The sequence below is a fragment of the Octopus sinensis genome, linkage group LG23 (assembly GCF_006345805.1).
Source record: "Octopus sinensis linkage group LG23, ASM634580v1, whole genome shotgun sequence".
NCBI lineage: Eukaryota > Metazoa > Mollusca > Cephalopoda > Octopoda > Octopodidae > Octopus > Octopus sinensis.
The window spans coordinates 3,968,263-3,995,762 of record NC_043019.1 but is presented as its reverse complement, the minus strand read 5'-3'; the positions used below and the strand labels follow the sequence as shown (position 1 = coordinate 3,995,762).

Below are 27,500 nucleotides of genomic sequence, written 5' to 3'. Positions count from 1 at the left end.
TAACAACATTAACTTCATCATAAGTCATTTCTACCTTATTCATTACATAATTTAAACGTAAAACCTCGAACTTAGCGTTTATATAAAATGTATCGCGTGAAAATATGGTGTAAATAGAATTTATAGTCATAAATTAAATTACTTACATAATAAGTTTAGCTAATTTGTGTATATATATATAAACCCTATTTTATGTTACTAATTGCTGTAGTTATAATTTGTAGTAGTAAAATGTGTATAAATTAGCACGAGATTATATTGTCTATATTACATAATTAGAATAAATTGAAAATTAGATGTTTATAAAATAAATTGATTAATGAAAATAGATTAAATTATAGAATTTTAGCTTAATTTACGTTTATTATATTATGTATTTTACGTATTTAGTTTTTAAAATATTTAGACTTTACAAATTTTCCAGTTAATGATATATTAAAATTAATTTTTTTCCTTGTTCTTACAGCTAAAATACATTTGTAATTTTAATAGCTTAAATACATATTTCTATCTATTTCTTCTATAAATTCTATTACGCCATATTTTCACGCGATATATTTTATATCGACGCTAAGTTCGACGGTTTACGTTTAAATTTTTAGTTCACGAAAATCCTTCGACAAGATAAGTTACATTTTTATTTTAAGAAATATTATTACATGCTTTTCGATTATTATAGTTAATACACGTATTATTTTATATATTTATTTGATAATTAATATAAGTTAAGATAAGTACATTTATTCTATTATTATTTTTTATTATTTATTATCTTAGACCTGATGAGTGATTATATTTTTAAATAGAATTAATTTTAGTTCCATTTAATTTTAAATCGAATTGATTTTATTATTATTATTATCAATTTGTAAATATAGCTATGATGGATTCTCTCATCGTGAATGACAACTGAGGGTGCAGTGAACTAAAGCAGTAATCATGTTCTATGGACGGGAATGCGTCTCTTGAGGCCTGCTGGTGCCTTGCAAACCTTTCAGCAAAAGGAACAAAAACCACTGCAGAAATCCCTCCCTCCATCTTTCACTCAACCCATATATCCATTAATCAATCCATCAATCTATCAATCATCAATGAATCCCGCAATTAATCAACAATTACAACATATGTGATAATTAACCATACCTGAGGATTTTCCAAATTGAGATAAACCAGGTGTTCTAAAGCCATTGAGAAACCTTCAACCGCTGATACGCTGCTCAACAAATGGTCGGTGTTACCATTCAATATGTCCTGGAAAAAACTCGTGGCATTATCGAATTCCTCTTTCAGCAGATAGCAGTGCGCAATTGCGTGAATGACATCCATCTTTCCGGTGTAGTTTGGGTTTATCTGGTTGTAGATCTCCAAAGCCTCATGAAAAAATGTCAGACTGTAGGAGATTTCATGCCTGGAATATGATGGCCATAGTGGTTTAATGGTAATATCAAGTCAAAAGTAGTAGTGGTGATGATGATGGTGGTTGTTGTAATAGTAATGGTAGCAGTGGTAGTAGTGTTAGTGGCAGAGGTGGTGGTGGTGGTAGTGATTGGTAGATACACACACTATCAGAGGGAAAATGAAATAAAAATTTTAAAAATATATTTATTTTGAAACTTTTATTTGCTTCATTCATTAGATTGAATGCTGGGGCATTGCCAGGAAGAATTTTTTACTCAAATGAATCGACCCCCACTACTTATTCTATCAGTCTCTTTTGCTGAACAGCTAAGTTACAGGGACGTAAGCACACTAACACCAGTCGTCAAGCGGTGAAGTGGGGGACAAACACAGACACAAAGACACACACACGTAGATACATATCTTGAAGACATGGGAAGAGGTACTGAGGAATGAACTCAGGATTCTAAAACTTTCAGTTGAGATGACATAGGACCAACATGCTGGGAACCTTGTTGTTCTCAAGGAGACCCACACATACATACACACACACAGATATGCTTTTGCGCATGTGTTAATAGTAAGAAACTCTCTCTTCAGTGTGTGCAGAGAAGAGTTCCAATACACAAACTCCTTACATGGTCATACTAATGGCTGCATGCTCCAGACATGTGTTATATGACAGCAAACATGGAGCAATGTATGTATATGTTCATCATCATCATGTAATGTCCATTGTCCAGTGTTTGACTGGTACCTGGATGGTTTGACCAGAACTGGCAAGGTGGCGAGCTGCACCAGACCCCAGTCTGATTTGGCAAGGTTTCTATAGCTGGATGCCCTTCTTAACACCAACCCCTTCACAGATGTGCTGGTTGCTTTTACATTGCACCACATGGGCGCCTTTCCATGGAACCATGTGGGTGCTATTACATGACACTGCACAGGCGCATTTATATGGTACCACCCCATGTGCTTTGCACCACCAGAAGGATCAATCTTAACACTCCTGCAAGCAGAGTATAGGTCTTCTTCAGTACGGCAAGGTGCTGGGCATCTTCTTGTTCAATCCAACCCTTGTTTTAAGCCTTTGTATCAAGCTACCATGCATTTTGTTGACTCGATGTGGAGAATTATTGGGTTGTCTAGAAAGTTCTTGCCGATTTTTAAAGGAAAGAAAAAGGTCAATAAATACTTGCCATTACATTTTTAATCAACCAAATATGAACCATTTTGTTGCACAATGCATCTCCATCTTTCCTTTAACTTGAAAATACCTTCTTCCCAGAATTGAGGTGGTTTCATGGTATCTTCCCAGAATTGAGGTGGTTTCAAGGTATCTTTTTACGTCATCCAAGAAATTGAAATTTTTACTATTCGGCAGAGACCTGAATAACTGGAAATCCGAAGGAGCAATATCCGGTGAATATGGAGGGTGGAGTAACACATCCCAGCCAAACTGCAGCAATTTTTGTCTGGTTCCCAAAGCATCAAGTGCCGAAAATGAACTTTCTTATCTTCCATTTTAAAGAGTTACAGAATTAACACAGTTTATAGGAACATAAACCTTCTTCCAGGAAAAGATAGCTTAAACTGTGCTCTAAATGGCGGTGTAGTAAAATCCTGTTTTATGGAATCAACCATGTTCTAAAATAAGTCGAAATGTAAGCTACTATAAATCGGCACGAACTTTCCAGACAACCCAATACTTCCAATCTCAAATGCACTTGACCAATGAGGCTGATCAAACCAAAGTACTTACATTCTCAGATACACAAGACCAATGTAATGCAATACCAAGGAGGTGTTTATGTGTAGCCAGCTATGCTTCTTTTGGATATTCTTGGCACTGAACAGGAGTTGAAGTGCTTTATCTGGAAGAAGAAAGAGAAATATTAACTTCAAATTTTGGCACAAAGCCAGCAATTTTGGGGAGGGGGTAAGTTGATTACATCAACCCCAGTGTTTGACTGGTACCTGCTTTATTGACCCCGAAAGGATGAAAGGTAAAGTCATGTTGATTGTATGAAATATTGGTTTCAAATTATGGCACAGAGTTAGCAAGTTCAGGGGAGGCGGGTAAATCAGTTACATTGATCCCAGTATACAACTGGTACTTATTTTATTGACCTCAAAAGGATGAAAAGCAAAGTCAACCTTGACAGAATTTGAACTCAGAACATATAAACGGACAAAATACCACTAAGACCTTTGCTCAACATGTTGGTAATTTTGATAGTTCACCATCTTAAGAAGGAGAAATAGTAATAAAGAAATCAAACAAATATTTTAAGTAGTTTTAGATTTTACTTACAACTTAAGACTATTTACTTACTGTGTTTGCCAAAGTTTCGGGATAATAACTTTGCTACATTACAGTATGCTATCACAGATATCTTGGGATTTACAGTAACAATTTTCAATCTTTCACTAAGTGCAGCATTATAAAATTCAAAAGCTTTCTCATATTGAAAACCATCTGTTGAAAGAGAAAATGAAATAATATAAATAATGTATAGACAAAGCCTTGAATATAGTTGTGAGATTTTTAGTTAAATTAGTTTAGGATAAGCTAAACTTGAATATGATGCAGTCAGGATTTGAAAATGGATGTAAAATCGTGTCATATTTTAGGGAAACAACTGGTTGGTAAGTTCTAAGAACAAACAATTCTACGTAGAACTAGAGAAAAAAATATTGATAAGATTCTTCATTTTGTAATCCAGAGGATGTTAAGAAAAGTTTACATGAATCGACAACAAATTCAGTGGAAAATTTCATCAACAGTTAGGTGTTCTCTATCTCCCTGACATCATCCCTTTCAACCCTTTCATACTGACCTACCCAAAAGCACCCCTAGTTCTATGACGCAAACTTCCTGTTTTAAAGTGATCAGAATTAAAACATTTCATCAAGATTTCCAGACAGTTCATGGTTCAAACACCAGCTTAGGAATGACAAAGTTATCTTACTAAATTCTTCATTATTCTCAAAATTAATTTAAAAGAATTCACTAAATAAACTTTCTGAATTAGTGGAAATGTATTTCATTAGAAATATGATAATGAAATGGTTAATTGTTATTTATAATTCTTGAACTTCATCATCATCAAAAATCTAACATCCGCTTTCCATGCTGGCATGCGTTGGATAGCTTGACAGGAACTGATAAGGCCAAGGGCCACTTGGTTTGGTTTCTACAGCTGGATGCCCTTCCTAACACCAACTACTGTATAGAGTGTACTGAGTACTTTTTACATGGCACCAGCATGGGCAGGGTCAGTTTTGGCATGGTTTTCAAAGCTGTTTTTCAATCAGAAACAGACACGCACCAGCCCCTGGCCCACAAGTCTGCTGTCACTTCTTTCTATTGTCTCTATTGCCACTACAACAGCTTCTGATCCTCTGAGCTCACACAACAACAGCATTTGGGATTTGTCTGTTTGAAAGATTAGGTCACAACATATTTTCTAGCAAGCAAACCAATTTAATATAATATGTAAACATGTAAACATGTAGTATAAACATTCAAACATTGTCACTGTCTTTCTAAATTCTGCTGCATTTCACATGAAAATTTTGGTCCTTCTAACCTAAAGAAAATTGTTTCGGTGTCATTTCTTCGGTTAGTTTTCTGGTCCTGGTCAAAGATTTTCTCATCTGGGAAAAACCAAATCACATCATCATCTGATGAATTTTTAAATTTGTTCAAAAGTGCTTCGGATCTTGTTAAACGGTTTCCTTCTTTTTTTTTTTCCTGACATGAATTGACCTTTCCTCACCACGTAAGATTTGTATCTGATGTCTTCATGCACAACATTTCTGATTGCTTTTTCTCTGACACTCGAAATTATTTGCAATTAACCTCATTGATTTTCCTGGATTGTCTTCAATGTTTTGCTTAACATCCTGAATAAATTCAGGAATTCCGATAGAATCACAGAATTTCGAATGTTTTGTACATTTTGATACAGGTAATATGCTTCCATCTTCTTTCTCTAACTCACACCGAATAATGTGGACAGAAGATCTTGCAACTTTCAGAAAATGAGAAATTTCTAAATCCCCATACTTGGCCTTCAAAGCCCCAATCACTGCATACCTTTTCATTTCATTAGTAAGCATAGGGCTTGTCATTTGTTATTTTCTGAAACAGAAATTTTATAAAAGTTAGTCGAATAAAATAATGACTAAAAATGCACGTGTCTTCAATTACCATCAACACCCTGTATGGGGCTTCTTTCAGTTTCTTATTTCTTTATTGCCCACAAGGGGCTAAACATAGAGGGGACAAACAAGGACAGACAAATGGATTAAGTCGATTACAACGACACCAGTGCATAACTAGTACTTAATTCATCGACCCCGAAAGGATGAAAGGCAAAGTCGACCTTGGGGCAATTTGAACTCAGAACGTAACGGCAGACGAAATACCTATTTCTTTATTACCCACAACGGGCTAAACACAGAGGGTTCAAACAAGGACATACATAGGTATTAAGTCGATTACATCGACCCCAGTGCGTAACTGGTACTTAATTTATCGACCCCGAAAGGATGAAAGGCAAAGTCGACCTCGGCGGAATTTGAACTCACAACGTAACGCAGATGAAATACCGCTAAGCATTTCGCCCGGCGTGCTAACTTTTCTGCCAGCTCCCCACCTTCTTTCAGTTTCTATCAACCACATCCACTCACAAATTGACTTTGGTTGGCTCAGGGCCATAGTGGAAACCATCTACCCAAGGTGCCATGCAGTGGGACTGAACTCAAAACCATGTTATTAGGAAACAAAACTCTTCACCATACAGCCACACCTGTGCTTAAACAGAAAGTAACAAAATATTTAGGGGAAAAAAGGGGGCTGGTGGTACCATACTTACTCCTTTCGTAATTAACACCCATTGTATTCAGCATTGTAGATAAAAGAGGAATAGTCATGTCTGACATTTTCTCTAGGTTTTCTGTCAATAATTTCTCACATTTATCATAATAACCTGCAAAGAAGAAGAAGAAGAAGAAGAAGAAGAAGAAGAAGAAGAAAAGAAGAAGAAGAAGAAGAAGAAGAATCATTGTATGAATATATAAACACATTTATCATTGGTTCACCTGGACAGGTAAAAGTTAAACATGTTCACACAGTTGCATAATACAATGGAGTGCTGAAAAGTTCCTGACTGTAAGGATATCAGAAAAGGCCTGTTTGAAGGTCCAATCTTCCAAGTTCTCTTACAGGATTTGAGATGGGGAAAAGTTGAGTAAAATCATAATTAACTGATCCTCCTGCACTTTCCTTAACTCAAAGCCAGGAACTTTTCAGCGTCCTCTTGTATGTATATAATCACATGTTTTATGAGGAGGTGCTGAAAAGTTCCTGGTTTTAAGGATATCGTGGGGCCCAACATTTTGAGTTCTTTTACAGGACTTAAAAAAACTGAAGGACCAATACAGCAAATGTGAGAATCTGCAAGGGGAATATGTTGAATAAAATCATAATTAACTGATCCTCCTGCACTTTCCTTAACTCAAAACCAGGAACTTTCCCAGCATCCCCTCATGTCCACATACACTTAACAACCACATGACAGAATCTATAATGTAGTCTTCAGCCTTGCATACATGGTACATGTGGGGCTATGGGTCAGAGTATTGTAACTAGTCTTGCAGTCGGTTTACCTACATGTCAGAGATGCACATAGTCAGGAGACAGGCCCCTGGCTAAACAACAACAACAACAACAACACCATCAGCATGTAGCCGGATGATGTCAGAATAAAAGACGAGATATGATTCACATTTGGTCATAGGTCTACTGGATAAGGGCCTAACCTGGGGTTAAATAACAAACATCTACCATGTGTAACTACAACCACAACCACAATGATGACCACCACCACCACCACTACTACCACTCTAACATATCTTCTCATGCATGGCAATTACTTTTATTTTCCCCCTCTTTTTGAGCCATGCCAACTCTTAAGGGCGTTTCCCAGTTTTCATGGCGTAAATATTTCCCACCTGGATAGGACACCAGTCCATCACAGGATTACTCACTTTTTGCCTGCTGACTCGACTGGAGCAATGAGAAAATGAAGTATTTTATTCAAGAACACAACACATCGCCCACTCCAGGAATTGAAACCACAATCTTATGATCACGAGTCTAACAACCTAATCACTAAGACCCGTGCCTCCACTCATCACAACTATTACCAGACTCAAACCACAATCTTTCAAATATTACATATGACCACAAATCAATAAAGAAGCCTTTATGTGGTTATTTAACTTGCTAGAAATAAATAACAATCAAAATTCCCCTGCAAATCACTGCCTTATTAATAAAAGGGCACATTAGACAATGTATCCCTTGTAAATTATTCAAAGCTGGTAGACGTTTGATCATAGATCTGCTCAACAAGTGCTGACCTGGGGCCAAATAAAACCACCACCACCATGAGAGACATAATACAGTTATTACCAACAAATGAGAGGTTGTAGGCCAGGGTAGAGGCACATCTGATCTTCGCATCCTGCACCATCTGTGGGCTCGCATCATTAACGGTCATGTTGTAACCTGTTTCTGCAAAACTGAGGAACAAATCAAGCATCATCATCATCATCATCATCATCATCATCATCATTATCAGCATTGATACCGCTACCACCACCACCACCATCATCATCATCATCATCATCAGTAGAAAACTCAAACCACTAATTAGGGATAAATTCTCGAAAGGAATGAAAATTAAAAACGTTTATCATCTCATTTAGTTCCTAGATCATGGTTTCTAACTAATTCCAGTAAAAAAATATTTACTGAGGCTAGTTTTCGTCAGTAGGAAAGCCTTTAGATTTCAAATATACACACGACTAGATCCACATGTAAATTAGCTGTATGTATATCCTAACTTTTCAAACCACTGCGCAGATGCAGATTATTTCCGGCGACAGAGGGAAAGTCGGTAAAATTTCGAACAAATTTATCAAAAAATATTTAAACATAATCAATAACATTAGGGTAATAAGAATTATATAAAAGATTATTACCAGTGGCCTAGCACAAAAAAAAAAAAAAGAATTAGTCAATAGCACAAGAATTAGTCAATAGCACAAGGCTTTTCTATTTGGAAGCCTCTTGATGTGTTCTAATGTACACGATATTTTTATGTGAATAATATATACCGTATTTGACGGCATATTAGACGCACTGGCATATTAGACGCACCCTCATTTCAGCAGGTCAAATTCAGGAAAAAAAGTTTTAAGTGTATTTAAGCATATATTGTTGAAAGCAGTCTAGCAGCACATTACAAAAGCAGAAAACATTGCTGTGAGGGTGCTTGTACTGTTGTAGTGTGTTTTGTTATGATCATAACTTTGTTGTACCAAGATATCCAACCTACCTCCCTATATACACGAACTCGCAACGATCATGTGCATTCCGTAGTTTTACTCCTCACCGTCAGATGGCATCGAGTTAGGGTTCCGATCAGCTGATATTAGTAAACGTGTCATGGATCGCAGCCTAACAATTTACGGTAGATTGCTTTGATTTTTACGATAATTCGTATTTTAAAGTAATAATACTGGTAATAATAATAATAATAATAATAATAATAATAATAATAATAATAATAATAATAATAATAATAATAATAATAGCAATAAAATAACGATGCATGAGTACGAAAAATATCATTAAGGCGTTAACGTAGGTAGAAATACTTATCGTAAGCTAGGTTAGTGAGCGTCTGGGAGAAGATTAGCCTACGGGAGCGTCTTGACTTCGCATATTAGACGCAGGGCGATTTTTTGAGCCAAATTTTTTGGAAAAAAGTGCGTCCTATATGCCGTCAAATACGGTAGTCTATTGACTAATTCTTTTCTGTGCTAGGCCCCTGGTAATAATAATTTATATAATTCTTATCACCCTAGTGTTATTTATATATATATATATGTTATATACGACGGGCTTCTTCAGTTTCTGTCTACCAAATCCAATCACAAGGCTTTGGTCGGCCTGAGGCTATAGAAAAGACACTTGCCCAAGGTGCCACACAGTGGGACTGAACCCGGAACAATGTGGTTGGTAAGCAAGCTACTTACCACACAGCCACTCCTGCGCCTAAATATATAAGTATAATATGATGATGATGATGATGATAATTAATAAGCTGAGTATTACATGTTAATTAGTGCACACGATACTAAAGGACAAAAGTGGGAGTGAGGAAAAGTTAGAGATGAACGAGGAAGAAAGGAAAATAGAGAATAAGAGAAAAGAAGGTTGGGAGATAGTATAATAGATATAAGACAGAGATAGATAGATAGATTGATAGAGAGGGAGAGGGAGAGAGACAGAGACAGACAGAGAGCGGCAGGGAGGGAGAGATTTTCATCTGACTTGTACAACATACTTCAAGGCTTCCACATAATTTCCCCGCATATAGGCATTGTAAGCCATGCTATTGTACAGCAGCATCTGTCGGTACTGGATGTTTCTCGATTTCATTACATCCAAAGCCTTCTTGTAGTGCTCCATGGCTTCTTTGTATCCTCCATAACCTGTGGAAAACCCAAGGAAATATTCTGTGTTACAATGATGCCCAAAGTAATAGCTACACCTACAACAACAACAGCAACATCTACAAATAATAAAAAAGCAACAGACAACATCACTGGCAATGGTAGCCTCAAACAGTAACTCAATATTGTCAGAAATAACAGCTAAATTTCACTCAAATCACCGAGTTTTCTTACAAAAAGGAAGATCACACTACGTGATGTAGTCCTAGGTATACATAGCAAATGGTATGATCAGATAGAACACCTTTGATCAGAGGTCATTCTATCAAAACTGACCTGGAGGTCAGCAACAAAACACCAACAACAGCAGCAGTCCCCGACTTCCATCCGTTGATGCTCTCGGTGTCGGGGGTTGACCTGATTTCTCTTCTGCGGGCCTTACGAATAGCAAAGGACAACGTTTCTCCCATCTCGCGAGCTCTGGGACGAAGACCGTTCGCTCAACAGCAAAAGCAGCATACCAAAGGAATGGGGGCTCCTACATAGTAGCCTGATCTGTTAGAAACACCAGCCAAATCTCTCTCAAATCTTGTGTACCTATTGAAATAAAAATACCTAAAAGCTGCCAAGAATTAAATGTGCAACTTTCAAAGGCTGTAGATGGAAGAATTTTCAAAATACTCTTGATTTGGTAAGATATTTGAACTCTACAGAAAAAGGTAACCCCAAAACAGATGGCTTCAAAGTTGTGCTTGCCATACTAGAAGAATAATAAATGTCTCAAGCTGATGTGAGAGACTCGTTCGGGAAAAGATGTAAAATTAATTAATATCATAAAGGCCTAAAATTTCAAAACTATCAAGGATATTGACTTAATACTTGATATTTTCCCATCATATAGGTACGGGAGCTAGTATGAATTTTTTCAGGGGGACCTGAGGGACTGACCTGTGAACCTCTGGGTGATTTGACAGTGTCTGTGTTTCTGGGCTGACCAAAGCCTTGTGAGGCAATTTGGTTGATGGAAACTGAAAGAAACCCGTTGTATATGTACATATACCTATGTGTCTGTATCTTTGTGTCTCTGTTCCCCACCACCACTTGAAAACTAGTGTTGGTGTGTTTATGTCCCTGTAACTTAGCCGTTGGATTCGGCTTGGTTGCTACGGCTGGATGCTCTTCCTAACGCCAACAATTTACAGTGTGTGCTGGGTGCATTTAATATGGCACTGGCCCAGGGTCCTTCCAGGCCACTCCTTTTGAATAGGGGAGGCAGTATCAATACTTCTGCTGTGGAGTATGGATCTTCTTGTGTATGGCAAAGCACCAGATGTTTTGGTCCTTTGTCATCTCTTCCACGAGGTTTAGTGTCCCGAGGCCATCCTTCAGTATTTCGTCCCATGTCTTCCTAAATCTTCCTCTTCCATGAGTTCCATCCACTTTCAATTATTGGCACTTCTTTATGGAACTGTTAACATCTATCCTCATCACATGACCAAACCAGTGCAGTCTTCTCTCCTGCACGCTGCATCTAATGTCTCTTAAGCCAATTTTTTTTCTCAGCACACTAGCACTCTGTTGCACATGTACACTTACATTGCACATGCAGCAGAGCATACTAACCTCATTCCTCTCTAACCTCTGAATGCAGAGGACATATAAAGAAATACATAAATATGTATATATGTTCATACATATGGATGTGTGCATGCATGTATGAATATATGTATAGAATGTTAATAAAATATAGAAAACAGGGAATTTCATGCTTTATAAAGCATACACGTATTTTGGAAAATTACTGCTAGTATTACGTAATTGCCTTTAGAAACATTACATAATCTTGTAAGCACTTCTTCAGTATTTAGCAAAATATACAAAGAATGGTGCTAAATGCTCAATATTCCTGTTAAGCATATTATCTACATCAGTGGAATGACAAAATCTACACACCATCGTCATATCATACCTGGTAAATCTGTCAATGATACACCATATGCTATATTCATAAACGCTTGTTCTTCTTCATTACCAAATAACAGGGAGTTTTGTAGACAGGCTTGGAAAAACTGTCTTGAATCTCTAGGGTGACATAGCATCAGTATATTTGAGGCTTTTAATGTTATCTAAAAGACAAAGACAGTAACATGTGTTAATATTTTGTCTGTAGGGATAATGTGGTTAGCTGGCAGAACCATTAGCACACTAAACAGAATGCTTGGTGGCATTTTGTCTGTCTTCGTGTTCTGAGTTCAAATCAGTTTTCCTCTTCCCAGAAATTGCTAGCCTTGTGCCAAAATATGAAATCAATGTTTTTCTGAAAATATTAATGATTTCAAATCTTTACTGCCCCAGGGGAATAATAATAATATTAATCCTTTCTACTAAAGGCCTGAAATTTTGGGGAAGGTGCCTAATCGATTACATCGACCCCAGTGTTTCACTGGTACTAAATTTATTGATTCTGAAAGAATGAAAGGCAAAGTAGACCTCAGCAGCATTTGAACTCAGAATGTAAAGATGGATGAAAAGTCGCTAAGCATTTTGTTCAGCATGCTAACGATTCTGCCAGCTTACAAGCCATTAATATTGTAATCAAAATAAGAAATAGTTCAAATATAGACAAACTCATTAAATAAGCTAACTTTATAATTAATATATAAGTGTAGTTTCTATAAATTTAATATATCACTCAATAATATAGTTGACTAAATATAAATTAATATAATACCTAATTTATTTCAATTTAATGCTACTTAATAAACGTACCACCTAATTATTAAATAATATATTGTCTAACAAAATTAATTCTCAAATTAAGTTAAATGTAATACGTTAGATCCCTTAATAAAAAATAATAATAAATCATTACAAATAAATAGATATAATGATTAATAACTATTATTACTTATAACTATCAATATATATATAAATGATATAATGGCGAAAATTATTTACTAATTATTTACTAAGAAACATCTAAGCCCCTTAAATTAAAGAAAGGTGCAAAAATATTAGAACAAATGAACAATACACTATGAAGATATTCAACCACAACCGACGATCCTCTACAAATCCAGTCAATAACAATTATAGTAATAACAACGATCAAACTCAAAATAATACAAGATCCAAATAATATTGACAAACAAACTATGTTACAAAGTTCAACGATTAAATTAATCTATCTGGATTTTAAATGTATAAAAATATATGTTTTAGCGTCTTATTAATATACCCAAGTCATGAATAATACAATCAAAAATAGGAAATGGTTCAAATATACACAAATCCATTATATAAACTAACTATTTTATTAATATATATGTGTAATATCTATAGATTTAATATTTCACACGATAATAAAGTTGAACATAATATTAATTAGAATAGAAACTAATTTACTTAAATGTAATACTACTTAATAAAAATATTACTTAATTATTATATAATCTATAGTCTAACGAAACTAATTCTCAAATTAGATTATATGTAAAACGTTAAATTCCTTCATAAAAATTAATAGATATCATAACTAATAACGATCATGAATAATACTTATCAAGAAAATATAAATAAATAATAATATTTCAATAACAATAATAATAACAATAATAATAATAATTTCAAACCCAAAACGATTCAAAATCCAAATGAAATAGATAAACAATAAACTGTAACTTAGCTTGCCGAAGGAAAAATGTAACTGAATTTTAAACGTGAAAAAATAATTAATAGTGTTTATAAAATTTTACGCGTGAAGACAAAGTGCAAACAAATAGGATAAATTCTCAATGAAAATGGCAAATCTTTTCATCAATGAAAAATACGAAAAAAACCAAAACACAATTAAGCCTCATGAACTAAAGAAAGGTGAGAAAAAAATACAGCTTATGGAGAAACTACCATGAAGACACCCAACTACAACTAACAGACCCCTATTAATAAATCAATAACAAAATTAATAACAGCTAAATATTAATCCCAAAACAATGCAAAATCCACACGAAATGGAGGAATGAACGTTGCTTAGTTAGTTGAGAAAATATCACTAGATTATAAACGTAAAGAATAGTTCTTAGCGTTTATAAGAAATAAAACTCGTGGAGACGTTGCGTAGAAAAACAGAATAAATTATTAATGAAAATGACTAAAAGGAATTTATTAATGAAAAATACGGAAAATATTTAAGCTTCATGAATCAAAGAAAATTAACAAAAATAGGATAACAAGTATTACTTGTTCATCAAAACTACCCGGACCCTACATCAAACTGTACGCGATTATTATTATTATTATTACCATCACTGCCACTAACCCAATCTACAACAAACCGCCAGCTAACGCCAAATTTAGTTACAGCTGACTATAAAATAAAATAATAACAATAGTAATAATAATAAAAATTAAAATTAAAATAAGATAAAATTTAATTCAATTAATGAAGATAATAAATTTAATAATATTACATCTCATCCAAACTGACCCTCTCCCTAATTAGTTGGGCTATGATCTTCTCCGTGACCTTCATTACCTGATCCAACAGCTTGATACCTCTGTAATTATTTGTATCTAAGGCGTCACCTATACCTTTGTAGCAGTTGACTATTATGCTGCTACACCAGTCATTCGATATGACTCCTTCGTGTATCACCTGGTTATCTATACGGGTGACCAGGCTAGATCCGACACTGCCAGATATTTTGAGCATCTCTGCAGTGATTCCCGATGAGCCGGGGGCTTTCCCTGTCTTCATACTTTTAATAGCTTTATCTACTGTCAACTCGGATAGCTGCTTTATCTATTATTAAGATTTGTATTTAAAAATTATTGAAATAATTTGTGTATTTTCGAAGTATAAACAATTTCTTACTGATATATTTTAACAACAGCAAACTCGTGTATGGACCTCTATGGGCCATATGGTCCTCAACTGAAAACCAATGGACGATATAACACAGGTTCAACAAAAATGTGACACATGAAAGACTGACTTGGAAAAAATATCTTACCTCATAATAAACTCCATATGTCCTACCATCTGAGGGTGCTTCAATCCCTTTCTTCAAGATAAATGAAATATTTTCCCAGTTATTCTTCATTATTCCAAGTGCTTCATATATGAGGCCTTTATCATAAATATCTTGAGCCTTCATCAAACTTTTCCCGATAATGTTTGTATATTTGAGCTTTACCAAATCATTGCTGTGTACATTGTCAATCTGTTGCATAGAAAGTACACGTACTAATTCTTGTACTTGGAAATTCTGTAATTCTAAATCTGAACTGATCAAACCTTGTTCAACAAGCGGCATCAGAACACGTATCATTGAAGCTGGTTGACTAGAAGAACCAGTCATTTCAACAGCTTCCTCAATACCAAATCTTCCAGGAAAATATGAAAGCACTTTGATAGCATCTTGCTGTTCGTGAGAGAGTTGAGAAAAGTACTTGTCCATTTCTTGCTTAATATTACGTCTGTTAATTGTACATTCGTCCAGCCAGTCATTGAGCTTGGTTTCATCACAAATCATTTTGTAGATATCATTAAAAGAGAAATTATGATGAAACTGGGAGATTTTTTCTGCAAAGTAAATAAGAAGTCCTGGCAAGCCACAGGCATATCTGATGATGTTGTGTATTTGTTCTTTGTTCTCATCATCCGTCTCAATGTCTGAACAGCGACCGAAAAGAAGCTGGGCATCTCCAATGGACAATGGACTCACTTTACACTTTCCAAACCTGATTCCATCAAACTGAAATGGTTCTCCACCACTTAATATGAGAATGATTTTTAGATTTGGGTGCAGTGGAAAGTCATTGTCGCAAAGCTCCTGGAAACCTGGAAGGAAGCTTTCTTGAATGTTCTGGAAATCATCAAAAATACAAATTTTCCATTTCGTGTTGGTGATACTGGAACAATTGGTGAATGTATTGTACATGTTGGAAATATCAGACCAACTGCTATTATTAGAAATATGGATGTGTTTTATGTGGAGTCTTTCGGGGTTGATTTCATCCTTCAATTCTTGACAGACCTGACATATTAGAAACATAACATTAGAACAAGTTCAAAGATTTCCATAGATTCACTTATCAATTTATTGGTCTCTCAGTTTTTCTCTTTCTCTGTCTGACTTTATAATTCTCTCTCAATAACTGTCTCTTTGTCTATTCTTTTGTCTATGCATTAGTTCAGGGTATCCTTTATATTCCTTTATATTCATCTTACAGTTTGTCTAAGTATCTTTCTGGATAACAGTTTGTCACTTTGCCATTCTATCTCTTTAATTATCTTTCTGTTAATTACACAGATGCTTTATCTCTTTTACTATCCATCTCTTATTTCGTCTACCTCTCTGACTCTCTGTCAGTCAATTAATTATTCTTGTGCTTGAGAGATCTTTCAAGTCAAGTGAGGTCGTAGTCATGGCTGATGCTGGGGTTTCGTAACTGGCACGTAAAAAACACCCCTTACACTCTTGCAGTGGTTGGTGTTAGGAGGGGCATCCATCTGTAGAAACCATGTCAAATTAGATTGGAACCTGGTGCAGCTCCCCAGCTTACCAGTTTTCAGCCAAACTGGCAGACCCTCTACATGCCCCCCTCCTTCGGAAACCAAACTTACTTGTTTCCAAGGAAATATTTCTCTATAGGAAATTTCCATGTAATATTGGAAGTTAACGACATTCATTTACAAGAAATCTACAATGTCAAGCCGAGGAGATGCAAACATACACACGCTCACAGTTGCATACGTACAGACACACACACAAACACACATATACACACCTGCCTTCCTACCTACCTACCTACCTACCTACCTACCTACCTACCTACATACCTACCTACCTACTTACCTACCTACCTACCTACCTACCTACCTACCCACCCACTCACTTACATACATAATATATAAAGCAGTCAAACCTCTCCCAAACTGTCCACCTTCTTCATGACATAGAACAGGAGACATTAAATAATATAATCTTTGCCATAGACAGAATGGTTACAGGAGAAATACCTTTGATCATAGGTCAACCACCAACTCACCAAACGGTACAAAGACTTCAGTGACTGCCATTGTATGGGATTGAACCAGAAATGCTTTTGTCTTTAGTCAGTAACTTAACTGTAAAACCTCAATGATCCCTAATAACCTACAGAAACGCAAAATGCAATAAGGTTAACGTAAAAAAAGAGAGAAAACAATAGTAAATTTCTTACAGTTTTCACAAGACTTGTTTTGCCAACATAAGGCAGTCCATAAACTTGTATTATTTGAGTATCTTCATCCTTGATCAAGATCTTCAGTTTTTCCCTCTCATCATGTCGTCCAACAAAGTGTCTGCCATTATTGCCTTGCTGTCTCATGTAATTGGGGGGTAATCGATATGGTGTTGCCATACTGATAATTTAGAAATTTCTTTCGTCTTTCTGAATTTTCAAAAGCTGGAATTCTGGTGAAGATAAACAGAAGAGATAATTGTTGTGTCATGGGATAAAGTGGAACCCTCAACTATGTATGATGCTTAGAAAAAATAAAATTTTATAAATTTTCTACAAGAACAAAGTCTACATCAAACTTAGGTGATGGGACACTTGCAGATGATGGAGGGTTCGAAGAAGTCGTAGAGGATTCTGCTGTTGAATTGCTTGTGTCCCAGATAGATTGTTAATTAATCAAGGAACTGATTTTGTTAGATCAAGAGTAAAATGAGTAATGGTCGTGCTGGATATCTTGGAAGTTTTCTTTACATCTTTGAAACTGAAACCAAAAAACATTAGTATGACTGGAAACAAAAGTAAGAGCTCGTTACGGTTATCTCTTTAGATTTTCAGGAGAAAATTGTAACCAGCAGTGGTTTATTATGACATTTTTGTATCTGAAGCAAATGAGTGCTGGCTATAATTTCTTAAGGAAATCTTTAGAGATGACTTTAACGTGTGATTTAATAGTACTGCTAACACAGGAGAAAACAGTATTGACTTATAAAAGCATTTAATATATTTTGTTGTATATTGCGGTTGCTTAAAGATATATAGTGTCCCTACAGGTCATTAAGAGCAGAAGCAAGAAGATTCTAAAAACGAATCCTTAATCCTTTGAAAATTAAAGTAGGTGTTGGACTGGATTCTTAGAAGTGAGTAAATTACCTACGAATAACTCGATGGTCAAGACGTTAGTTTCTCAATTATATAGAGTGAGGGTTCTGTCCTATAGCATGACACCTTGGGCAAGTATCTTCTACTATTGCCTCAGCCTGAACCAAAGTATTGTGAGTAGATTTGGTCGACCGGAACCGAAAGAAACCCATTGTATGTGTGTGTTGTGTGACACAGGTATGTTACTCACACCATCCATTAGGCTGAACTTCCAGAAGTCTAACTGTAGGCTTATACTTCCTGTCAATTGCTTTCATAAGTTGTCTAAAAGCTCTTCTCAGATAATATACCTCGATAATATACCCAATAATATAATATAATACACATAATATATGTAACCCTAACTTTGAAGTTAGCTATCCCAGATCCATGGGGATATATGCTATTCTCACATTATCAGAAAACTCATTTAAGTTATATAAAATGTGTAATGTTTTGTTGGATATATAATGTCTGGCATGGGGTCTTTCTACAACAGGACAAAAGTGTTTGCAAACAGTCCTTGAAGAGACCGGCACTGTGTTAAATAACTGGTGGTGAGGAGCCCTCAAAAGAGCCATTTGTACTGAGTCAGTTAGATTTAGTAAACAGTTAAGTTTAGAGAAGAAGAGAGTAGAAAGAAGCTTAGTTAAGGCATTAGAAGAGGCGCTGAGGGTGGGCTCTGCATCCCAAATTTTAGCGGCGAGATCGGCCTTAGACCGACACCTCAATGTAATGTGAAACACGAAGGATGCAGAGTTCGGGCTAAGGTACGTGCATTGGGTGGCGAGGGTATCAACGTTACCGGGTGGGTTCGCTCGGTAGAAATTCAACGTGGCGTGGATGCTACAATTAGGTCTGTGACAAATGAACATGGACAGGAAATCGAAGGGCAATGTGCAAGGTCTTTCACAAGCACTTTGCTGCATTGTTCGGAGGGGGCAGGACGTTGGACCATGGGGATGCCCTACAAAATTTTCTGTCTATCTATCTCCCTCTCTTGTTCTTTCTTTCTGTTTTTCTCTCCCACCCATGCCCTATTCTTCTCCTTTCCTCTTCACCGTTCTCCCTCTCTCTCACTCTTCCTCCTTGACATTCTCGTTGCTCACACGTGACCAACGGCCATTCTCTCTTTCTTCCACTTCCTTCCTAAAGACAAGAAGTGCTTTTATCTGTCTCTTCTCAAAGCCCATTTTCCAGCGATCACCACTTTACATCGTCTTGGCTTAACAACCCTCACCAGTTGTTGTTACTGTTTTGTTCTCACTGTCCTGCTTTTGTTACCACTTTCACCCTCCACAAAAAATCCCAAATTATAATTTAATTTGCCTTGCGGGAAGGACTGTTTTAATGAAGTCGCATCTTGTCCTTACCTTCGAATCGTGGTGTAGATAAAACAGGGGACAACTGATGAAGGGAATGTTCTTTATGTCGCATGTCTCGTTTCTCTGTTTGTTTTTTTCGTTGTTCGAAAAAAGTTCTTTTTCTATGTTTTTTTTGTTTTTTATGCTCTCGTTTCTCATTGTGTCTAGGTTTGTTTGATGTCCTGTGCCCATAGATGCATGTATATACACATATATATGTAGATATGTACATATATGTATTTATATATGCATATATTTATATAGTATTTATATATATATATATATATATATATATATATATATATATATATATATATATATATATGTATGTATGTATGTATGTATGTATAAATAATTTACAAGATAAGAGCAAAAGAAAAATTCTAATGCCAAATATGCCGAAAAAAAGACAATAATTGTCAATAAACCATTATAATTTATGTGTCTCGAAACAAACCGATAGAAATCTCTAAAAAATTCGTTATTACCGTATCGGTCCAATTTCGGGGTTAATTCGTAAGAAATTTTCCCCTCTTCAGCGGCAAATACGCGAGATATAAGTGAAATACTAACTCATACCCATGGAAAAAGCAAGCACTAAGTCCCGAGCAGAACTAAGTACCCCAAATATATCCAAAATAGAAAAATCTTCGACACATCTCGAGACACGTGTGATTCGAACTAGAAACTTTCACAGAGGGATAGAATCCGGAAGTGAACACTATTCAATTTATAACTAATGTAGGATAAAATTTTTTTCGGGAAAAATTTTTTATCATTGGCCAGCATATCAAAAAATACCTTTAAAGGTTAAATTTATAAATAATTTACAAGATAAGGGCAGAAGAAAAATTCTAATGGTATGTATGTATGTATGTATGTATGTATGTACGTATGTAGTATGTATGTATGTATGTGTGTATGTATGTATAGGTGTGTGTGTGTATGTATATATGCATGTGTGAATGTACGACTATATGTACGTGTGCTCATGTGTGCGTGTGCATACTTGTATGTTCGTGTGTGTGCGTGCGTGTATGCGTGTATCAGCATTGATAATGGGGATGGAAGTACACGCAACTGGAATTTCACACAGGTTAAAATATGAGATATGAGATATCAGTATATTTGCACAATTCTACAAATGGAGAGAGGCAGAGTGAGAGAGAGAAAGAGAAAGAGAGTGAGACAGAAAGACAGACAGTCAGAGACAGAGAGAGAGAGACAGACAAAGAGAAGGAGACGGTGATATTTATCTAGTGTAAATACACTCGAGTGTAAAGTATTATTGCCCAAAAATGAACACGAGATAATGTTTCATTCTGAGTGTACGTGTATCTATATATAGTATCTATATCTATGTGGCTGTGTGGTAAGTAGCTTGCTAACAAACCACACGGTTCCGGGTTCAGTCCCACTGCGTGGCATCTTGGGCAAGTGTCTTCTGCTATAGCCTCGGGCCGACCAAAGCCTTGTGAGTGGATTTGGTAGATGGAAACTGAAAGAAGCCTGTTGTATATATGTATATATATGTGTGTGTGTGTGTATATGTTTGTGTGTCTGTGTTCCCCCCCCCCACACACACACACAACATCGCTTGACAACCGATGCTGGTGTGTTTACGTCCCCGTCACTTAGTGCTTCGGCAAAAGAGACCGATAGAATAAGTACTGGGCTTACAAAGAATAAGTCCCGTGGTCGATTTGCTCGACTAAAGGCGGTGCTCCAGCATGGCCGCAGTCAAATGACTGAAACAAGTAAAAGAGTAAAAGAGTATATCTGTATCTATATATAGGCGGCGAGCTGGCAGAAACGTTAGCACTCCGGGCGAAATGCATAGCGGTATTTCGTCTGTCTTTACGTTCTGAGTTCAAATTCCGCCGAGGTCGACTTTGCCTTCTATCCTTTCGAGGTCGATAAATTAAGTACCAGTTATGCACTGGAGTCGATGTAATCGACTTAATCCCTTCGTCTGTCCTTGTTTGTCCCCTCTATGTTTAGCCCCTTGTGGGCAATAAATAAATATATATATATATAGTCTGATGGGAAGAGACCTGACGGCCTCACCCTGTGCTCCTGGTCGCAAGGCAGATGACTTGTCTAGGATGTCACAGTTAGCGACTCATTTGCTTCTTCTCGCATTCTGGATGCTGCGGTCATGATGAGATCCACAGCTTCTGCGACCGAGTGGAACAAAATCCTGAAACATCGCGATCTGTCGGCCAAATACATTTTCGATCCTGTGACGTTCGAGATGTTTGGTGGGGTCGGACCACTGACTGCGAGATTTGAATGCTTCGGGAAATTTGAATGCTTGGTCAATGTCAAACTCCTTCCAGACTCCTGCAATTAAGCTGCTTTGCACAAAAGGTTTGGTGGTCTGGGTCTCCGCAAGTGCTTGGCTTTATCTCTCTCCTTCTTTCTTTCCTCCATCCATGTTTGCTCCCCTTCGCTGGGAAACAGCCTCTCCTCTCCAACGTGGATTATTTCCAACAGGGAGATGGATGAAGCTCTATCACAGTGGGGAGAGAGCTGGGTTTGTCAGTTCCGGTTAGAGTGGAGGATAGACAGAAACAGAGAATATGGGACAATCAGCATTTAGGTGCCTCTCTCAACTTTCTCCTTGATCAATCTGATTAATTTTCAAGGTGTCGCCTACTTTCAGCTTGTGCAAAATTCTCAGGGGACTGGATTGATGCCTTGCCTGTGGCCAACATTGGGGGTCTACTCAGTCTAGATGAACTCCACATATCCATCGCACTAAGAGTAGGAACTGAAGTCTGAACAGGACTGAGACGCCACTGCGGTAGCCCCCACCCCGAACCTATATGTCTTCACTGTCTGTTTTGCAGCTGTCTTCCTCTTTGTTTTTCTATATATATTTGATATATATATATATATATATATATATATATATATATATATATATATATATATATATATATATATATATATATATATATATATATATATATATATATATATATATATATATATATATATATATATATATATATATATATACACTTAGATGGTCGTGGTCTCGCGTGGTGAAACTGTCTAATAACGACTCTATTCAGAAAGCTGAAATCTTGATATATAAAATTGGGAATGTGTGTCTGTCTGTCTGAGTTCAAATTCCGCCGAGGTCGACTTTGCCTTTCATGCTTTCGGGGTCGGTAAGATGAATTAAATACCAGTTGCGCACTGTGATCGATCTAATCGACTGGCCCCCTTCCCCAAAAATTTCGGGCCTTGTTCCAAGAGTAGAAAAGATCATTTATTATTCTATTAATGTGTACGTAATTAATTATCTATTGAATGAAAATTAAAAAAAAAATAGCTGTACAGTTTTTGAACGCGGGATAGCTGTGAGACGAGAGAGAAAGTTGGGTGATTACTATTAGAAGATAAGGAGAAAGAAGTTACCGACATGTACTTGAAACTTGCATCGTATTCTCAGTTTCCAAACACTTTGTACCACTAAGCCAACATTGACACACTCGCGACACACGTGCGACTTCAACAGTGACACACTCGCGCACACACATTGATATACATACAAACAAATGAAAGGCAATGAATGAATGTGTGGGAGTTGATCTCCAATGTTGGACGCAGGCAGAGCATCAATCGAGTCCCCCGAGAATTTTGCACCAGCAGAGAGTAGGCGATCCCTTGAAAATTGATCAGATTGATTAAGGAGTGAGAGTTGAAAGTGGCACCTGAATGCAGATTGTCCCACACTCTCTGTTTCTGTCTATCCTCCCCTCTAACCGGAACTGACAAACCCAGCTCTCTCCCCACTGTGGTAGAGCTTCATCCATCTCCCTGTTGGAGTTAGTCCATGTTGGAGGAGAGAGGATGTTGCCTACCAGAGGGGGGTAGGCGTGGTTGGAATATGGTGTTTTGTGTGTACAACATGGTCGCGGTCCAATGACTGAAACAAATAAAAGATATTTAAAATAATAATCACCTGCTCCTGATGTTGATGTCCTTTAAACTCCCTTCAATCCCGAACAAGCAGACCCATAGGTTCAAATAGACGTCTTAGCTGTGATATCATGGGGCAACAAAATCGGGGGCGTATACATCTGTAGTAAGGCCCTTTTATTTATACGACTTTTCCGTTTCATGTTTATTTCATTCATTGTTTGCAAATTTCTCCCTCCCCCACTCTCTCTCTCTCTCTCTCTCTTTCTCTCTCTCTCGCTCTCTCTCTCTCTCTCTCTCTCCCTCTCTCTCTCTCTCACACACACGCTCACTGCAAGGCTTACAAAATGGCTATTGAACTGACATTTCTATGCTATTTTGAGGGGAAGTGTACAGCATGGCCACAGCGACTGAAACAAATAAAAGATATTTAAAATAATAATCACCTGCTCCTGACGTTGATGTCCTTTAAACTCCCTTCAATCCTGAACAAGCAGACCCATATGTTCAAATAGACGTCTTAGCTGTGACCACCACCTCTTATTTTAAAACACTGTGTATCTATGGCTATATAATCCAATGTGCCTAGATAAGTTATCTTCTCCAATTTTTAACGACAACAGCGGTTGATAAAAATGTGGAAAAACCGAATTTTTCTCCCTCATTTCTTCACTAAAACTATAAACTGAATGAATATCGAGGTAGATAATTTCCCCCTCTCATTTACAGTCTAATTACTTTATCGACTCAAGTGTTCTATATAATTTGTTAGTCACATGCTGTTGAGTCGTTGCCCTTTATTCTCTCTATCTCGCTCCATTCCCTCTGTTTATTTTCATACTCTCTCTCTCTCTCTCTCTCTCTCTCTCTCTCTCTCTCTCTCTCTTTCTCTCTCTCTCTTTCATCTGACATGATTCCCCTCACCACAGTCAAGGGCACTCTATCCACATCTATCTATCTGTCTATCACTTTCTGCGCATATCTTTCCTTTATCTCTCTAGTGTTTATAGTGTTGCTTAGCAAGTGCTATCAGACAGACTATGTGACATTTCAAATGCTGTATGCACGGATCTCAAACGCCTACCTCCTTCATCTCTTCCCAGGTAGAGAAACCTGTCGACATCACAATTTCTGTGGAGATTTCTGGTTGACATCCAGAACCTTGCGGGTGTTAATGTCTATGCAGTGGATTTCTTCTACAGACCAGTCAAGCGTCCCAAATGTCGGAATTGTTCCACGAATTTATGTATTCAATGGAGGTACTCGAAGTTTTTTAAGAGATAGTTTTTCATGAGAACATACAGAACACTTTTGACGCCCACCTATTTTTTGTGCTAAACCCAAAACATCTACTGATGATGACTAACTTCTCTCTTGCCATTCCACTTATTGTTCTCTCCATAAGGGAACCATGATTAATGTATTTCTCTCGTGACCTGTTTTTGACAAGTATTCATTCGTTTGTGAATGACTGTATATCCCTTTTCTGAATTTTCCCTGAAACACATATGCAGTCATAACTTCACAAGCACCTGTATCATTCGATTTTTAACTCTCTCACTAGAAGGTGAGAGTTGTAGGAACTGATTTTCTCTTCCTGGTTGAGAATCGAAGTTCCAATCTAAAACTTCTCTCTTGCCATTCGACCTATGGTTCTGTCAATAAGGGAACCATGATTAAGGTATTTCCCTCTTGTAACGGTTAGTACTTCGTTGCAGTCGGGGGTCAGCAATTGTAACGGTTATTGTTAAGGTGTTGGTTGCCTGTGTGCAAAATGGGAGAAGAACAGAGATTGAAGTTGTAATGAGATATTTATTTACCTTTACATTAATATATATCCAAAACCACGACAGGTTGGTATGTATAACTGGTTAAATAGAAAAGCATGCAAGGTAAAAAGAGATTAATTTCGGCCGGTAGGTGTGTACACGATCTCATAGTAGTATATATAGAGAGAGATGGTAATGTTACAAAGAAAAGAAGGTGAGTTAGTGAAAGGGAGAGTGGTGGGACGAAACAACTCCTTCGTTGGTGAGTTTGTTCAGCCGGTCAGCCAGACTCGGTTCTCACTAACTGACTTTCGCTTGCGGAGTTCTTGTTTTTATAACTATCCAAAACCAGACAGAAGGATAGACACATTGTTGAGAAAAATAGATTTCGTTGCTTAGCGATGGTATCTGGCAAATGTAACTGCTGTCACTCACAGAAAAACCATTGTTTTGCCGTGAGAAAAGTGCTGTTGAACTGTTAAATTAAATTTGGCGATCAAGGATCGAATCCACGCCAAGCCTGCATGAACTATTACACTCTCTTGACCTGTTTTTAACAAGTATTTATTCGTTTCTAAATGACTGTTTATACATTTTCTGCATTTTTCTTGAAACACATATGCAGTCATAACTTCACAAGAAACTGTATCGTTCGATTTTTAACCCTCTCACTAGAAGGTGGGTGTTGTAGAAGCTGAATTTCTCTTCCTCAAAATCGAATCTAAAACTTCTCTTTTGCCATTCCACTTTTTGTTCTGTCAATAAGGAAATCATGATAAAGATATTTCCCTCTTGACCTGTGAACCGTGAGTATCATAAAAAGTTCACGTACGATAAGGGTCGACCTACATCCATCCACCCTTTGTTCACAACGGTGTGTACATCCGTGTAACTGCTGTGTATATTGCTATAAATAAGGCGGCGAGCTGGCAGAAACCTTAGCACGCCGGGCGAAATGCTGAGCGGTATTTCGTCTGTTGTTACGTTCTGAGTTCAAATTCCGCCGAGATCGACTTTGTCTTTCATCCTTTCTGGGTCGATAAATTAAGTACCAGTTACGCACTGGGGTCGATGTAATCGACTTAATACCTATGTCTGTCCTTGTTTGTCCCCTCTGTGTTCAGCCCCTTGTGGGCAATAAAGAAATAGAAATAAGTATTTCGTCTGTCGTTACGTTCTGAGTTCAAATTCCGCCGAGGTCGACTTTGTCTTTCGTCCTTTCGGGGTCGATAAATTAAGTACCAGTTACGCACTGGGGGTCGATATAATCGACTTAATCTGTTTGTCTATCCTCATTTGTCCTCTCTTTTTTTTTTTACTAGCCCCTAGAGTAGACAAGTATATTACTATAAATACAAACATTTGGGGAGACAACAGACAAAGAGCAGGCCGACCGGTTCCAAATACCGTCTCCACAGAACGTCATAGAGGGACAGCTATGGAATTCACCAACGATGCAGTTGTCCTGTATCTTACTTTCTTACTCACGGCTGCTCGATCGACAGAGAATAAGTAAGTCGAACGCTATCCACATTTCTCAAGAAAATATAACTCTTGTTACCTCGTATGCTATCCAACTGTTTTTATACACGTCTGCCCGTCGTGGTTTGGTTTTAATTATATGTAATGGAAAAATAAATATGTTATTTACAACTTTGGCCATTGTTTTTTCTTTCGTGAAATCAACATCATCTTTGCCTTCCAGCATATGCATTATCCGTTACATATGATATATATATATCAATATCTATAATTATGAAATGCAAAAAGTTTGTTTGTCTGGTTTTGGCATTGGAACGGGTTAAAGGGCACTAGATCCCGTCGGATTGACTCCAAAATTTACAGTGCCATCTAAAATGAGGTGAGGATGAGACTGGGCTAGATTAGAAATCCCTACCTTAAAAGGTGTCGTTGGTAGGGCAAAAAAAAGCACACTTTGACAAGTCTCCTCTCATTCTTTTATGTATCTGTCTTCCTCCGTGTCTCTCTCTTTCCTCCTTTCCCTTCACGTTCTCTCTATAACGTCGTTTCACAGCGTCCTATATCTTACCCCACCGTATTCGACAGCGCTTTCACACTCTCTCTCTCTACACCTGTCTGTATTCATAGAGAGAACACATGCACCACACATCGCCACATGCACCACACATCGCCACATGCACCACACATTGCCACATGCACCACACATCGCCACATGCACCACACAATCATGAGAACAAATATTATGAATCAGATATTTATTGGGTTAATTTATATAAGTGTGTGTGTGTGAGTGTGTGTGTGTGTTCTATATATAAATATGTATATATAATGTATATATACAAAGTGTATATATCTGTATTTATATACATATATA

At 37.0% G+C, this 27,500-nt stretch overlaps 2 protein-coding genes across 3 annotated transcripts in view; one reads left to right on the top strand and one right to left on the bottom strand.

Moving 5' to 3' along the window:
- The window catches only part of LOC115223655, a 63,663-nt gene extending 39,561 nt beyond the window's left edge, over positions 1-24,102 (bottom strand). Inside the window, exons 1-10 of the mRNA XM_036512385.1 lie at positions 23,822-24,102; positions 17,161-17,393; positions 14,946-15,971; positions 11,903-12,059; positions 9,825-9,972; positions 7,883-7,992; positions 6,282-6,395; positions 3,734-3,877; positions 3,161-3,272; positions 1,144-1,408 (exon numbers count right to left, since the gene is read on the bottom strand). Of these exons, the coding sequence (XP_036368278.1) occupies positions 1,144-1,408; positions 3,161-3,272; positions 3,734-3,877; positions 6,282-6,395; positions 7,883-7,992; positions 9,825-9,972; positions 11,903-12,059; positions 14,946-15,971; positions 17,161-17,340 (2,256 nt within the window). The 5' untranslated portion in view covers positions 17,341-17,393; positions 23,822-24,102. The remainder of the gene's footprint in view (positions 1-1,143; positions 1,409-3,160; positions 3,273-3,733; positions 3,878-6,281; positions 6,396-7,882; positions 7,993-9,824; positions 9,973-11,902; positions 12,060-14,945; positions 15,972-17,160; positions 17,394-23,821) is intronic.
- Positions 1-27,500, top strand: part of LOC115223659 — a 232,348-nt gene that overhangs the window by 122,839 nt on the left and 82,009 nt on the right. The window lies entirely within an intron of this gene.